Source organism: Ochotona curzoniae, unplaced genomic scaffold (genome assembly GCF_017591425.1).
Source record: "Ochotona curzoniae isolate NIBS_2020 unplaced genomic scaffold, NIBS_Ocur_1.0 scaffold_274, whole genome shotgun sequence".
NCBI lineage: Eukaryota > Metazoa > Chordata > Mammalia > Lagomorpha > Ochotonidae > Ochotona > Ochotona curzoniae.
Window position 1 is genome coordinate 3,043,405 of NW_024467101.1, and position 17,180 is coordinate 3,060,584.

The window sequence follows — 17,180 nt, forward strand, 5'->3', positions numbered from 1 at the left end:
CTTTTCAAGGATGGTACTTAGTTCCGGACTATTGGATTGTCAGGTTCAAAAGAAAATAACATGACACACAAATGTACAATGCTATGTATACATGAGAGAGAAAAAGCAAATTGTGGCTTGGCTTTCCTCAGATTCACAGAGGGTGAGTTAACCAGGATTAGCCAGGCACAGTCACAGCAACATGGACTGGTGGACTGATATATAATTGCAGCAACATCTTGCAACTTTTAAAAGAAGCTACCATTTGGGCCCGGCACGGTGGCGCAGTGGTTAAGGTCCTCGCCTTGCACACCCCAGGATCCCATATAGGCGCCGGTTCTAATCCCGGCAGCCCCGCTTCCCATCCAGCTCCCTGCCTGTGGCCCGGGAAAGCAGTCCAGGATGGCCCAAAGCTTTGGGAACCTGTACCCGCGCAGGAGACCTGGAAGAGGCTCCTGGCTTCGGATTGGCATCGCATGGGCCGTGGCGCTCACTTGGGGAGTGAATCATCGGACGGAAGATCTTCCTCTCTGTCTCTCCTCTCTGTATATCTGCCTTTGCAATAAAAATAAAATAAATCTTAAAAAAGAAGCTACCATTTCCTCTCTTTTTAAATTTTTTTTTTCTGATCCTTGTTTCTGCTACTTCATTTTGCCAATATGCATGATAAGATTTGACTTCCACATTTCAGAAATGTTCTTTTTTTTTTTTCATGGAATTTCAAATTCAAGAATTATTTTAACTTTCCTGAGAGGAGATTCCTTTCAAATTTAGAAGTGTTACCTTTTAAATACAGAAATATACTTTCATGTTTCAGCGGAAAGAACTGTAGCCAGATTCTGAACAGACATTAAAACAGGTTTTTCACTCAGGCAGTGTTGGCAGCCAGTGTTTGTTAATCCCCTGCCTGCTTGCCAGCGTCTTAGACCCAGGCTTAGACCTGGCAGCAACGTTGTTTTCCTGCTCCGCTATCTGATCGCCATGGAGCAGCAAAAGTTCATTTGGCCCAAAAAGCCTTCTGCAAATTGGAGGCGAGACTTCTTAAGCTGCACAAAACCAGCTATTTGTAGATGGCCTATGCACCCTTGTCTGTTTGTTTTTTTTTTTTTTTTATCCCTTAAGTTAGAGTTGGTCCTGGCTGTGTCTACAGAATGAGGTCCTTTGGTGCTTGTCAAACTCTCAAGACACAATCTGGAAGCTTCTATCTCTGGGTCAACAGTACTGTGCTGTTGGGTGTTTCTGCAAGCTGTTTTTCAGGGGTGAATTACGGCTGCCATTTTTAGAAGGCACAGCAGAATGCATGCATCTAAATCAGAGGGGCATACTAAAAGCACCTGTTCTAGAAAACTTGACTCCCGTTTCTTTCCTTTTCTTATGTAATATTGAACAAAGATTGGGCCTGTCTAAAAGTTCCAATTTATTCCGTTAGTATTCCCTTGGGGAAGAAACTCTAGAGTGTAAAATCTTAGTTTTAAAGACAAATCGGCTCTCTGTATATCTCTTTCCTCTAATTAATTATTGGATGATTTCTGTGAACACATCCAGTCTGTTTGTAGTTCCTCAGTAGAATGAAGACAATGATAATCTTTAACTCATTTAATTCGTAGAATTGTATAAAGATTCCATGAAACACTAGATACAAAGTACTTGATATTTTGCAAACACTCAATGTTGGTCTAACTTTTTGTTATATTTTTTTATGTATCAATTTCTTTAAAAACATATATTTGAAAAACAGAGTGACTGAGAGAGACGGGGAAGAATTCTAGCAGTTGCTGATTGAGTCCACAAGTGCCCACCCTGGTCGTGGCTGGACCAGGACAAAGCCTGGGGTTGGAAATTTGATCTGGTCCTGTTGCATGCTGGAAGGGACCTGAGTAAGTTGGGCCCCTTCTGTCGCTTTCCTATGAACATGAACAGGATGCTGGTCGGTAGCGGAATAGTGGGCTAGCACTCCAGTGTGGAATACTGGCTTCGCAATGGGCAGTTTAACATCTGGCCCATTTGTGATTGTTAAAGATCGTAGAACACAGAGAATTGGTTGGTTTTAAACAGGTCTGGGATGGTGGCCCTAGGGTAAGTGTTCTTTTACAGGAGGATGGGGTAAGCTGTAAATGTTCTGTAGAGAAGCACTTGTAAACCATGCTGAGTAGTGAACCAGTGAGCATGGTTGAAGACTGTTGAGTGTTGTTTTAAGAGTAGGTTGAATTCGGTGCAAACAACAGCAGCTGCACTTGGTCTTGGCCAAAAAAGGCAGGAAGCGATGACAAGGACACCTGAAAAGAACATCAGGGTTGGTGGAAGTGAGAAGTTCCAATGCAGGATCCACTGGATTCAGAAGTTCAAATATTATCATGCTTTCTTCTTGGTCCATCTGTTTCTCACTTCCTCTGTGGTTCCATCAACTCTTAGTAGGGCCAATCAGGCATGATCACGGTGGTAATGAAGGTGAAGTTAGCAACAAGGCATCATCTCAGGACAAGAGATAGTGTTGTTTTAAAGCTTGATTTGTTTATTTTTATTAGAAAGGCAGATTTACAGAAAGGAGGAGAGACAGAAAGATCTTCCACCTGCTGGTTCATTCCCTACATGACCATTACAGTTGGAACTAAACCTGCACAAAGCTAGGAGCCAGAAGCTAGGAGCTTCTCCCAGGACCCCCACATGCATGCAGGGTCCCGAAGTCCTGAGCCATCCTCTGCTACCTTCCCAAGAGATGAGCAGGTAGCCGACTGGGACGTGGAGCAATTGGAACATGAACAAGCACCAGAATGCTGGTGCTTGCAGGCAGAAGATCAGCCATTTGAGCCACTGTACCAGCCCTGATATACTTTCTTTAAAAAGTGTCAGAAGAAGTTCCAGGATTCAGTTCAGATCCATTTGTGACAGCCAATTGAGTCCAAGCAATGGGAATTCTCCGAGGAGTCTGCTGTATGTTAAGTAAGTGTGTTGACAATGGGAAAAGGCTATTTCTAAAAATGAAGTTGGGTTGCTTTCAACAGAGTGAAGTGAGATGCGCTGTGGAGGAATCGACTGATGCGAAGACATGACTTCACACCTTTGGGTTCTTCTCGTTATCCTTCAAGCAGGATGGAAAGGAATGCAGGAACAAGGATAAACTCTAGATTGTGCACAAGCCTTGGCAAATGGACTGTGCCGGTGCCCATCAACAAACCTTCAACAGGGGAGAAAAACAAACCCTTGAGAGATGGCTCTTTTAGGAAATGGATGTCCCCTTCTTTTGGACAAAGATGTAGTTGAACTTATTCATTTCAATCACACAGGTTTCTTAAGTAGAATGAATCGTTCTTTAAGACCCTACTGAATACTAATTACAATGATCCTCGGAGTGGATGTCTGGCCTAGCAGCTAAGATCTGGCGTTCCGCTTAAGTGCGCGTGACTGAGGGTCCTGACTTCAACTTCCTTTTCATGCACATTTGGAGACAGCAGGTGCAGGCTCCTGGAGATGAATCCCTTCCACTCCTGGGGGAGTTCTGGATTGAGTTCTGATTCCCCAGCCGCAGTCCTGGTTCTGTCCAGTTGCCATTGGGGAGCAAACCAGAGGATGGGAACTCTGTCCCTCTCTGCCTTGCCCTCTCTCCCTTTCTGCCTTTCTCTCTCTCTCTCTCTCACTCTCACTCTCACTCTCTCTTTCTCTTTCTTTTTTCTCTCTGCCTCTCAAAAAAGAAAAAAAAAATCCCACACTATAGCCGTCCTTGCCTCATATTATATTATTCTGTGTAATTTTCCTGTATTATGTCTAGATAGTTCTTGGTTCTGTGTCCCTGAGTAATAAAAAGCTTCACATTTGTTCATTTAACCAAACTTTGCATATCATGAAGTGGCACACTATGCATTGCATCCTAAAATCTCAGATTTTGGTGGTCATCTTGATTTCCCGGATAGATTGACGTTGTGTTTTCCACTTAGTAGATAATCAATTATGAATTGCAATTAAGTTACATGGGATTTTCTGCTGTTGTCTATTTTAAAAAGATGAACTGTATTCCCTCCTTGGATAAATTCAATAGACAGTCTAATTTCTCATCGTACCACGGGATTGTGGGTTAACTTCTGATTTAAAATGCAATTTCATGTCTGCATCTTCATCTCTCCATGATGGGAGTGCAGGCCTGATTGGTGCTTTGTGTTTGCTCTGAGCTGTGTAACTCCTCTTTCTGTGGGAGCAAATGAGCTCTTCAACACAGAGCCTGGAGTGGCTCACGTACATGCAACACTTGTCTGCCTCGTGGACTAGCAGGCCGGAATGAATGACGCCAAAGAGAGTGAATGAGCAGCCCAGACTTTGAGAATAGAAGGTGTCGTTAGCTTGGAGGGGCTGCTTCTCCTCTGTAAGACGGGCGGTGTTGCAAGGAAACATTGGACTTGACACCCCTCGGCCTGGAGGTTTTGTGCCTTCAACCCGACGCCATGTGAGCTGATGGACACTGATGGGATGCTCACACCTGTTAATTCAAATAAGGATCATCACCCATTAACAGATACTGTGCGTGTATTGAAAAAAAAAAAAAGCAAAATTCCTAACATCCTGCCTAATGTAAAAATTGCTTTAAAAGAAAGATTTCCAGAGAGTGAGGGTGAAAAATATTAAAGTTTTACAAGTTAGGGATGTTTCTTGTGAGATATGATTAAACACTAGGCTTTACTCACTGTAACCAAATAATAATAACACAGTGTAAAATTCATAACATTAAAAGCTAACAGTTAATGCTTGTGCTGCTATTTAATGAGAACTTTCTAAACCCTTTGTTATGGTAACTCACTTGCTTTTCTTACAGTGTGATTCAGAAATAAATAGTAGGAAGATTAAGTCATAGGTTGTGTAAATTGTTTTGTATCACAAAGCCCGTAGGGCAAATACCATGACTACGGAATCAAGACTTCCAGTTCAAACTTTGCATTATTTTTTATTTTTATTTTTTAATTTTTTAAAGATTGATTTTATTATTATTATTTTTTTTAATCACGAAGTCAGATATACAGAGAGAGACAGAGAGGAAGATCTTCCATCCGATGATTCGCTCCCCAAACAGCCGCAATAGACAGTGATGACCCAATCAGTAAGATCAGATATGTCATTTCCTGTTAGCAGGAAGTTGGAACTGGAAAACAAAGGCTTGCACTCACGTGGAGGTGGGTACCATGGTCACTGACCTAAATGACTGCTCCCTGCATTTTCTCAAAGCATAGTAAGACTCCTTCCAAAGTAAGACATTCTGGTTTTTATCGTTTTGCTTTCTTTTGTTTTTCTGCTGAAACATACTACACCAAAGACTACACTCAGAGGTGGAGGACTTAAAAAATAAAGTTCCATCAGGAGAAGAATATAGTACATTGTGTATGGGTTAATGTGGAATGAGCCTTTTTGGGGAATCCTAACTATACCACTGACTCATGTGACCTAGGTAAATTATTTACCTCACTGGATTTTAGTTCTCTTAATGAGAGGACAACGTATATTTTTAAATCATTTGCTTTGATCAACTAGCCAATAACCCAGATGTGATGACTTCCATGATGTGGGACAGCCAACATATATTTTACTAACAGTAATGGCACAATGTGCATAGCACGCCAACTCGTTTAACTCGGCTCTTGCAACTTGACAATGGCATTGGGCTGGTTTGCCTTCCACAAATGAACGGGGTTTCCAGACAGGTGATGGCTGCCCACTCCTTGCACGATACCGCTCGAGTCTCCCTTGTCTGTTCTGTCCTGTGCAGGTGGAGGGGGTGATTGTTGTGGGGTGTCTGCCACTGGTAAAGTCAGAGGAACGGGCAATATTAACTTCATAATGGAATCATAGCTGAAAGACTAAGCCCGAACCAAGCAGACATCATTCAAACTTGTACTTTTGGGAGGAAAGCTGCATGTGACGGATGATAAATGTGTGACACTTAGTGAGTCAACCAAGCCTAGAATTATAGAATCCATTCTGATAATTGTGGATTGTAACTACTATCCCTCTGCCCTGTGTAGCATGGGGTTGATCGTAAGGTCCCCAGTACAGAACCTGAGTCTTATAGGCTTCTGTCCTTCTTGCTGACGTATCAGAGCTCCCAAATATATGATGAAGGGTATGCGAATACGTACTTGTGTAGCCAAACCACAGTGAAGGAGCTGGTGGGCTTTCGTGTTATATTTGATTTTATGCAATGCCACTAGCATCTGGCGCCCTGAACTGTTTGGGTTTGTGGAAACTTCTGATTATGAGAATGTTCAATTAGTTATATATGATTTATTTAAATTTTCCCGTAAGAATATAGGTATGCTAAATTGATCACATTTAAGCAGCTACTGGTGGGGAAGGGTAAAATGGGAGCAAGGATTAGAAATCTCATTGTTAAAGAATATAAAATTTAAAATGTTTCCCTCCACATTTCTATCATGTTTGCCTTAAGTTTGCCAAAATAATGCATGCTTAGAGATTAATGGAGGGGTTCTCTGATCATTCATGAATCAAAATAAAATTATAGTCCACCTGGAAGATAGAAACATCCCTCCCCTTTCCAGAAAATAAGTAGATTAGAGTAATAAAATTATAGTTTGAACCATCTAGATCCATTTAAAACATTACATGTTTAAGAAAAAAAAAATAAACCTCACTATTCATCGCCTGCCATTTTATCTATTTGCATCACATCAATTTGCCCGAATGGCCCACATTAAGAGAAGGAAATGAGACACCAAGTGATCTTCTACAAACCTCGAAGAAAATGACATATCTGATCTCACTGTGAATCACAAATGATGCATGCGATTTTTTACAGTGATTCAAAAATTCTTTGGGAGGCTTATTGCTAGCAGAGAGAATCCATGCTCATCAAACAGTGCAGTGGACATAACCAAGCAGGTAGAAGTCTGTGTGGAAGGGAGTATCGAAAAGTGGCTTTTACAGTGAAACTGCTTCGTATCAGGGAAAATTCTTTTCGCTTCTAATTCTCTCTCTCTCTGTCTATCTCTAGCTATATAATCTTTTAACCTCTTGCAGTATTTTTGTAGCCTAACATTGTAATGAGAGCCAGAGTAGGCTTAGTTATCTCAATCATCCATAAATAAATGATGACGGAATAATGATACGAATTCTATGGAACTCTTGGAGTATAGGATGGACTATACATGCCCTTGTTGCAGTTCATTAAATGCATAAATGAAAATTTTGATGTTTCAAACAATTTTATGTCAAAGCATAGATGGGCCTCAAATTATTTTTTAATGAAATGTGGTGAATATATTGATGGGCTTGGTGGAAATTGCCTTGGGATGGGAAATGAAAAGAGATGAATTTTCATTAAAGAGTAATCTGTAATTTTATATATTGTTGAGTGTGTGCACTATAAACTTTTTTAAAAGACCTCCAATTGGTTTTTATGTTTCAGAGAGCCCTGGCTTGGATTCTGAAGTTGCTAAGGCCAACACTTTGGGCTTCGTCGGATGCCTGTCTTCAGTCCAGTATAACCACATAGCACCATTGAAGGCAGCCCTGCATCATGCCACCACTGCTCCTGTGACAGTCCAAGGGACCTTGGCAGAAGCCAGCTGTGGCTCCCTGGTGGATTCCAATGTCAACACAGTGACCACTGAGCACTCTTCATCAGGTACCTTCCAGACGGTGCCCCATGGGGATTACCTTATTAACATGCTTTTTGGCATCAAGAAGTTTCTAGTCTGAAGAATTGGCTGATCCTACTGAATTCCTTAGTTATATCTGGTTTAAGATCATAATTGCCCTCTGGGAAAAATAGGAAAATCTCAGAGCATCACTATTCATAAACCTCGTGCTGCACCACTGCTAAAATGCCTTTCCTATCTGTTTTGGTCACCGCCATCATCTGTGGCTTCCCATACATCCGGGATTTCAGTCTAGTATGATGCCAGTCATGTGGACAATGGTCTTTGATCCATGAGTTTTGCCAATGGCTCCCAAGGAATGAGGATACCCTGTGGCTCTCAAAGCCACACGAGCAGACCTTGGGTTGGTCAGGATACAGAAGGAAAGGGGTAAATATGATTTGGTTGTGGTTTGTATGTGAAGGAATGGGAGACACAGGGGAGAACTTGAATCTTAGAATTGGAAATTTAAATTGTTGGGTCAAGATCTGGCTGTAAGGGTGGTCTTCATTTGTCCAACACTCTGCTCTGCAGAGTTGGGCAGCAGTGGAAATATATGCTTGGTAGATTTGATTTCAGCAAAAGATTGGTTTGGAATATAGCTTTTGGATTGATTGTTGACATAGACACGATATTCATAGAAACCAGACCGTTTTTAAGACACAAAAGTCCACTAAGTTAAAATTGAGGAATAGGAGCTGACACAGTGCTACAGTGTGCTAGCCCTCCACCTGTGACGCAGGGATTCCACACGGGTGCTGGTTCTTGCCAACATTACTCCTGGCTTCTGCCTTTGGATCATTTCAGCTCCAGCCCTTGCAGCCATCTCTCTGTCACTCATCCTCTCTCTGTAAAATGCACCTTGACATAAAAATAAATAAATCTTTAAAATAAAAAAGGCAGATAGCTAGGAGACAGATCTGTAGTTAGGTGGATGAACAGATAAATGATAACTACATTTCTAGATAAGACATGTAGCAATAAATAGGGTTCTTTATTTAAATTAAGTCCTGAAATTTCTGTGTGTAAGTGAAGGGTCTTTCCATTTTCTTTGGCGCTTTTCATTAAAAGTAGACGTGTGTGTGTGTGTGTGTGTGTGTGTGTGTGTGTGTGTGTGTGTGTGTGTGTGTTACTTGAAAGTCAGAATTACAGAGAAAGATGGGGAGACAGAAAGATCTTCTTTTCTGCTGACTCACTCCATCAGAATCTGTGGATTCTAACCATCTCCAACGTCTGATCCGGCCAGAGATGACTGGTCTGAAGCTGGGAGCCAGGAGCTTCCTCTGAGTCTCCCACGTGAGTGCAGGGGCCCCAAAACTTGAGCCGTCCTCCCCTTTTTCTCAGGCCATCAGTAGTGAGCTGGATCGGAAATGGAGCAGCCAGGAAAGGAGTCAACATCCACATGGGATTCTGGTGCCACTGGTGGAGGATTAGCATGCTACACCACCACGCCTGCCCCATCGAAACACAGAGAATACATAGGCTGTTCAAACTGTACTGAAAGTACTGATGTTTGCTACGGAGTTTTTCAGATAGCTTTGGTGAGGGGGAAAGTCTGAGACTTTTGATAAACTTCCCAAGCCACTGTGATATTGTCTGCCATACACACATTATGGACAATGGCAAGTAGAGGATAAAAGACTGTTGTTATGGGTCAATTTGTGTAGACAAGTATTTAGAGAGAATCCTTCTTGCTAAGAAAAGGGGACTGAAAACCAACAGGTGCTTTCCAGTTGTTTAACACGATTTGTGCTCATGGGGAAGACAGAGACACCCCTGGAAGGAGTGTATCACTCCCCTTGAAGTCACCATTCAATAGGTCTTCCTCAAGACGATGACAGGTATGACATTTCTCTAAAGATTTATTTATTTTTATTTGAAAAGCGGATTTACAGACAGCAGTAGAGCCAGGGTGAGATCTTGCACCTACTGGCCCATTCCTCAGGTGGCTGTGATGGCTGTAGCTCAACTGATCTGAAGCCAGGAGCACCATATGCGTGCATGGGCCCAAGGACTTGAGCCATCCTCTGCTGTTCTGCTTGGAGCTGTATCAGAAGTGCAGCAGCTGAGACACAAACTGGTACCCCTATGGGATGCCAGCACTCATAGGTGCAGGATTAACATGTTGAGACAATGTTCTGGCTCCCAAGCATAAAATTTTTCACAGGTTTGCATGAATGTTATTGATGCTTTCATTGTCTCAGATGCAAGTCATTTATTTTCAGCTTTAGTAAATATTAATGTTAGAATAAATCAGCTGAGATTATACACATTAATGTAGTATCATCAAAATATTCTGGCTACTTAGCGATCTGGGCCAAATCAAGTCTTTCTTGGATTTTAAACTTAAAAGGACTTTTTTTTTTTTTGGATTAGCACTGATGATTTAAGAAAAAGGGAATGAGCTGAATTGTAGAGTGTGGTTAAGATTTGAAATAGCAAGGGATGTCCAAGAGGGATGTTGACATGCAAGATGACTAAGTTTTATGGGATGGTAAACTATGGGAATTTGCACAAATGCTTTTAGAGTCTTTCTCTCTCTGTCTGCCTCCCATTTTAACCATATTCCTTCTCTCTTATTTTCTTCTCTTGTAATTTCACATTTCCACCTAGCCTTTGCATCCCTGATGCCAGATACTTTTACACTTACACATATACACAATTGTATCACTATCATCCCATTCTTGTCCACGTGTGTGCGTGTGTACATGCTTACCCATAAATCATGCAATCATCTTTGTATACCTATACAGACCCAGTCTTTTCTGAAGAGCCACGATGCCACAATCCAGAACTCTTGCCTGTGGCCAGCCCCTCTACAACATTGTCCTCTCCCTTTGATCCCATCAATCTCTCTCTCCCAGGTGGGCCTAAAAGTACTATTATAACACCTTACAAGCCAGAGACTCTGAGTCTTCCCATTTAATACTACATGGCGTCACTTATGATGTCAAGAAACAGTGCAGTATCCATCGCCATGTAAGTTAGTCACCATAGCCAAGAAAGAGGTTGTGTTCTACTGCCAGTTTTCTTTAATTCCATTGCCTTCCTGGAGGTGGTGAAGTGGAATATATTAATCCTGCATATGGCAGTTGAGCACCAAGAATGAATGGTACAGCCTCAGACAAGTTACTTACTAATTTCTAACAAGATTCCTTATCTTTAGGAGGAAACAGAAGACTCGGGAAATCATTTGCTGGAGATTAAATATTATAGTAATAATATAGGGAATGTATATTAAATGCATAATCCTTCAATATGCACAATCCTTGAAATTTTACATCTATTGTATATAAACCTGTGCATAAGCATAACTACCTGCTTCAACTACAGCCTCAAATTATTTTTTTTCCTCCAAAATATATTTGGAGGCAGTTATTGTGAAACAATGTGTTAAGCCATTGCTCGGGATGCCTGCACCTTAGAGTGTCAGCTGGAGTTCTGGCTACTCTGCTTCCATGGAATTTCCTTCTAATGCATCCTGGGTTACAGCACTTGATAAGTTGAGTGCTTGGTCTCCTGCTCACATGTGACTTCCGGTTTCCTAGTTTGGCCTTGACCCAGCCCTGGTTGTTGCTGGTGTTTGGAGTGTGAACAAGTGGATGGAAGATCATTGTTTCTGTGTTGTTCTGCCTTTCAGATAGATAAAAATAAATACATGAACATTTAGAAAAAGACCTTGCTTAGCGTCATCAGATTGTTCAGAGCTGGATCTGGGTGCCTGTGGGCTACATGCTTCCTTTTCCCGCACCACACCAGGTGGAATACACATAGGACAGCTGTACCATACGAGTCACTGCACCTGCAGTGCGCTCCCTCTTTCAGGATGGTGACTCCTGAAGATGTTGCTTCTCCAGGATTAGTGCCCATCCTTTTGTGGCTTTTATGCTGGAGCTAAGAAGCTGTTGTAGTGCATGGTCGCCATTCAGGAATAAAAAAAGGGACCCAAGGGCATACAGACAAGGCACTACCATTTTCTGACTCAATAACTTATAGACTACATAGAATTTAATATGCTTTGGAACTATGGGATGTAGCAGTGTGCAATGCTTTTTTTTTTTTTTGTCATCTGTGTTTGTTTTAGTTCCCACCAAGATGTCAACACAACTGTTTGAGAGCATCACGTGTAATCCACAGATTTGTCACATCCTCCCTTCTCAGGGCCTTGACTGAAGAGTGAAGTTTGATGTCTCTTCCTCATTTTAGATCCCTTTGGGAAGGCAGATGAACGAGAACCACTCACCAATGAAGTTCAAAGTGATTCAGCAATAATTGGAGGTAAACTGTTCATTGTCACCCAAAGCAGAAAGCATAAAGTCCTCAGCTCTGGGGAAAGTTAGCCAAGGCTGCCTGCACAAGGAACTCTACCCGGGCAGCAGCACAAAGAACCTTCCTCCAGCAGGACACCTGTGCCTGGGTCACCGATATCTGCTCTCAAAGGCCTACAAGGCCCCATGGGTCATGCCGTCACCGGTCCATCAGACAGATGAACAGCAGTCAACGGCTGAAGCATTCATGTACAGACAAGCCTACATCCTGTTCCATCTCATCTAGTTATCACTTTTCCTAAAGCACAAACAAAAGAAGCCAATAAAGCTACATATGGGGAAGAAACCACGTCAGAGCAGACAGATGGGGAAGCTGCAGTCCTGGGGGGCTTTCTCCACCAGGCGACTTGGGTCAGGTCTAATCAGCAGGGAGACTCCCCCACAGCAGTGGGTTTCCAATCCAGCTGCACATAAGGTTACTGATGCAGAGCATGTCTGCTCTGCTGTGTGCACAGCCGCGCCCCCTGCCACACTCTTCCATCTTCTCATTGCATGTTACCCTTTAGCCATTTGGGTTCTGCCTTGACTCAGCCGCTGTCTGCAGTAACTTTTTATTTCCCCATCAGAGGAACTCCTGGTCCTTCATGACTGTTGGATGTCTTTGAGACATTAGCTCCGTCTCCATCCGAGAACAGTGATCCCAGTGGGTGCTCTGCTCAGTGCCTTCAAGCTGCCTTGACCAACCCCATACGGAGTTCTTTTAAAAACAGGCAGTATTTGTTCTTCTGACTTCAGGTCAGCCCTGTGTTCAGTAGAAGTGTAGGAATAAAAGACCCCCAGCCCAACTCTCCCAGGCTAGCTGCGGAGGTTAATAATCAACAGACAAATGGAAGAGGGGATTTGGCTGTGGGGACACAAAAGTGCACCCTGACAGTGTAACTGTAAGCAGCGAGAACCATCACTTTCCCTTTTGGGGTTTCCCAAAACCCAAGCTGCAGCTCTGCTTCAGCCAGGAAGGTCCAGCCTGATTTTTGCTAGGCATTAATCAAATGTGAGGGAGGGAGAACTTTGCTCTGCATCTCCTTCCTATTAGTTCTCATTTGGCAAATGGAGAAAAGCTCACTTTTTTCGCACATTGACCTGGTTATGCGAATCTCTTTAAAGAGCAAGTCACCCCACCCCAGAGGAAATGTTCTAGAAGCCTGTGCAGCCACTAACTCTGAACACCCCAGGCGTTGAAGAAGTGGAAAGCTATTGTCTGTTTCATTTCTTCTTAAATCTGACAGTCACTCATGAGAGTCACTCAGAAGCACCCATTTCACTCATAGATTTGTTAACTTTCGTACTTTCACTTTACCATGTCCATATAATAGTTGGAGAACATTGCTGTTTAAATATGATGTGTAAATAACATTGAGTGTATAAACATGTATTTATACTACATAAGCGTGTGGTATTTAAAATGTGCAGATGTAATTATATTCTGGAATATCACACAATCTTAATCACAGTCTCAGCTATGAAAAAAAAAATGTGGAAAACATCCAATCAAAATATTGAATCCTTCAATGACTGTGCACATCATTATGCAGAGTTTGCAAAGGCAGCTTCCCAAAGTAGACATTTTATCAATATTTACACCACTTGGGAAGAAACACAAAGTAGCAATATTGGTCAGTCATTAGGATCAAAGAGATTGTTGCTTATCAGGAACATCTTCAACAGTTCTAGCTCTGAGGCATCTGTATTTGTGTTGAGACACATTGTCCCATGCCCACATTCTCACCAGCCCTTTCCTGTCCCAAGGGACTCCGTGGAAGAACTAGGAGTGAGATATTGGCTTCAGCAGGAACAACTTGCAACATAGAGCAGACAGATTTGCATAGCATCGAAAGAAGGGAAAATTTGATTGGACTGGGCTGAAGCCTGGCATGTGCATTGGCTCTGCCTCTCCGTGCGCTAGCCTGTAACCAGCAGGGTGTGTTGTATCGTAAAAATACCTTAAAGCTTTCATGAAACTTTCATTATCAATGATGGTCTTTAAGGAAAATAAATGTAAGACATAATGCAAATTTACATGCAGATAGCATGCACTTGGATGCTTGAGTTTAAATATTCTTCGCAGGATGTTAAGAGATCTTCAGCTATTCTGTTGGTAGATGGTAAAGTGTGCTGATTCCAAATTATGAAAAGCACTTTGCTCAGAACAGACTGAAAAAAAAAAGAGAAATATCTTATTGTCGCCATCTCTTAATTACAGGATGCCATTCTTAGGCAACTAAATATGGACAACTCTACATTATTTAAACAGCCTTCCAGACTGGTTAGTCTGAAAGAGACTTTGCTACAATGAAGGTTGGAGGCCTTGACATGGGTCTTTCTGATTGTGCCTGCTTTGCTGTTTTGTCTTATTCTCTCCCCCACTGCCTCCCTCTGCACACACTAGCCAGAAAAGCCGGCAACGTTGCCCTTCTCACGTCTAGCCTCTGTCCCCTCACCCTCTCTGTCTCTGCAGGGGTCATAGCACTGGTGATCTTCGTCATCGTGTGCAGCGTTGGCGTCATGAGCCGCTTCCTGTACCACAAGCAGTCCCATCGCACAAGCCAGATGAAGAAGGAATACCCTGAAAATTTGGACAGCGCCTTCAGAAATGAGATTGACATGCACAACACAGTGAATGAGTGTAAACAGGAGTATTTCATCTGAAAATCTGCAGGGTCGCCCTCTACTCTTTTTATTTTATTTTTTTTTGTAGTTCTTGTTATTCTTTTTTCCCCTGCCACTCTTTATTCGGGATGTTCTCTTGGGTCATTTCTTTCTCTGAATTGCTCACCATCGGGTTTTTGGAACCTACCGGGATACACCACAGCACTGAATCCTTGGACCCAGCTTAGCAGACAAGGCAATTGCAGCTATGGCCTTCCACTCTGACACCTGTCCTGGTGAACATGACCTCTCAGGAGACTGACGTTATCGCTCTCAACAAGGAAGCGGCACACGTGTGCACACAAGCATATGCGGTTTTGTGTTCCTCCGTTTTATAACCATTCTGTCTGGCATACTTCCTTTGAATTTGAGATCTGTGACTTCACATTCACACGCCAATCCCTAACTTCCTCCCCTCTCCTAAGTCCATTCATATCAGGACATTTGGCACGGAGTAAGAAAAGCATACGTGTGCTCATGTAAATGTCCTTGGCAGGGGTACCCCCTGGCCTTAACTCATCACACATAACCTCAATGACTCCGATTCCCTGGGTATTTTCACATGTAGAATTGCTACTCCTTATGAGCAATGGCTTGCTTGTTGCTGACCTCTGTCTCTGGGAGCTACCACTTTAGAACAACACTCAATAGCATAAGCCTAGGGGAAGCATGGCACGAACAGCTTGACTCTATGAGGTGAACGATTAAGGTGCCCAGAAGTAGATGCTTCATAACTTCAAAACTGCCTCCTCCACTCTTGTAAGAAATGCTAGCTACATTATTTTTGGATTCTGATATTGAGGTAAAATATGTATACATATATAGATAGCTATAAGTTGCTGCAGCATAAAGAAGTTCAGAGTCTAAAATAGAATCTGGCTCCATGAAAATGCTAAGACTTCCTAACTCAATTTTAAATTAAAAAAAAAAAAAGCCTGCATGAAAGAAAAGAAACACCAAACAGCATCCTCCCCTTTCACTCATAAATTACATAGTGGTTCACAAAGTGAGCGCAGGTTTATAAACACCACAACTTAGAATGGAGGAAGTGACTCCACATCCATCCACGTGCTGTTTTCTGAGCAATGCTGAATGCAATGGAAAGTATGACATCCTAGCCACCTCTACTGATACACAACTTGATTTCCACAAAGCCCCTTGGCTCCGCAGTGCACTACAATTTCAGATATTCTACCCACCAGCAGGACGAGGCTCTTCTCTCCACACACAGCTGTTTTCAAGGCCTCCACTCCTAAGCAGCGTAGTGCAAGACATTAGGCCTCCTGGTCTCTTGTGGTGACAAAGCAGCAAGAAGAGCCCTTCAAGAAGCACCTTGTTTTGAGACAAAAAAGGAGAGTTCAGATGATTTTTTTTGCTGCTGATTGAATTTTTGCTACCCTGGCCCTTCCTGGAGAAAACAGACGAAGCAAAGCAGAATGCTACAGGGACGCGTGGTTGTGGGGAATGCATGTTCCCACCTTACGAGGCACATTTGATCTTACAGCCTGCTCTTGGCCTGCATTGGTGGTTAGCAGACATTCTGTCTGCTTCCTCTGCTCTTCATTAGAACACTCACTGGTTCCGTCCAGTTGCCCGTCTGTGGCTTTGCTCTCTGTAACAGAGCTTATTGGATACAGGGTTAGTTTGGGAGCCCAATATTTGTCAACTTTCTGCATACACATTCTCTTCTCAAATTTTCCTACAAATTCTTGCTTTATCGCTTCCTATTTTCTTTAGGTCCTTTTGAAGGATGTTCTAGTAAATGCATCTAAAAATAATTCTTCTAAAGGTTTATTTGTTTTTCTTGGAAAAATCAGATCTATAGAGAGAAGGAGAGACAGAGACAAAGATCTCCCACCCACTGATTCATTCCCCAAGTGTCCGCAACAATTGGAGTCAAGCAGATTCAAAGCCAGGAGCCAGGAACCTCCTCCGTGTCTCCCACTCAGGTGCAGGGTTCCAAGGCTTTGGGGCGTCCTCTACTGCTCTCCCAGGCCACAGACAGGGAGCTGGATGGGAAGGAGAGCAGCCAGTAGAGAAACATCCCCGTATGGGATCCCAGCGCATGCAGTGTGAGGACTGAAGTCCCTAGGCTATCAATAATTTCAGTAAGGATGCCTTTCCCCTTTTTAGCTTTAATAAGATGAACAATCTTTTAATAAGATAGAAGGTGGTGAAATATCATCTCCCCTTGCCCTTTCTTCCTCTTTCTCCAATTTTCACTTTTGCATTTTTCCATTTCTATTAAAAAGTCTGTATAAATCAGGGTTCGGAATGGCTGCATATTCCATTGCTCTCTGAAATAAAAGCCACCATGAAGTGCAGTGAGGTTAGCCTGCAGCATCTCCAGTAATGAAACGGAAGGGAACGGAAGGTGTAAGTCATAAAGCTGGACTTCTCTATAATCCAAGCCTCTGAGAAGCAAGGGCTGTAATTCACTGACTTGTGCTCGTAGGAAAGATGGAGGATTAGTAAAGACCAACTCAGAGTGCTTGATGTTCTCCTTCGCGGATGAAGGTTTGTGGGTAGCTGTCCATAGAGAAGAATTTGTGAATCTCTACCCTAAGCACGCCTGCAGCCCCAAATACACTGG

The 17,180-nt window shown here is 42.6% G+C and overlaps 1 protein-coding gene across 1 annotated transcript in view; it reads left to right on the plus strand.

Annotated features, from left to right (window-relative positions):
• LOC121171848 (contactin-associated protein-like 5) overlaps positions 1-14,598 on the plus strand; it is a 462,350-nt gene extending 447,752 nt beyond the window's left edge. The window contains exons 22-24 of the mRNA XM_041003565.1: positions 7,382-7,600; positions 11,820-11,891; positions 14,397-14,598. Coding sequence (XP_040859499.1) covers positions 7,382-7,600; positions 11,820-11,891; positions 14,397-14,587 — 482 coding nt within the window. The 3' untranslated portion in view covers positions 14,588-14,598. The remainder of the gene's footprint in view (positions 1-7,381; positions 7,601-11,819; positions 11,892-14,396) is intronic.
• Positions 14,599-17,180: the final 2,582 nt, after the last annotated feature.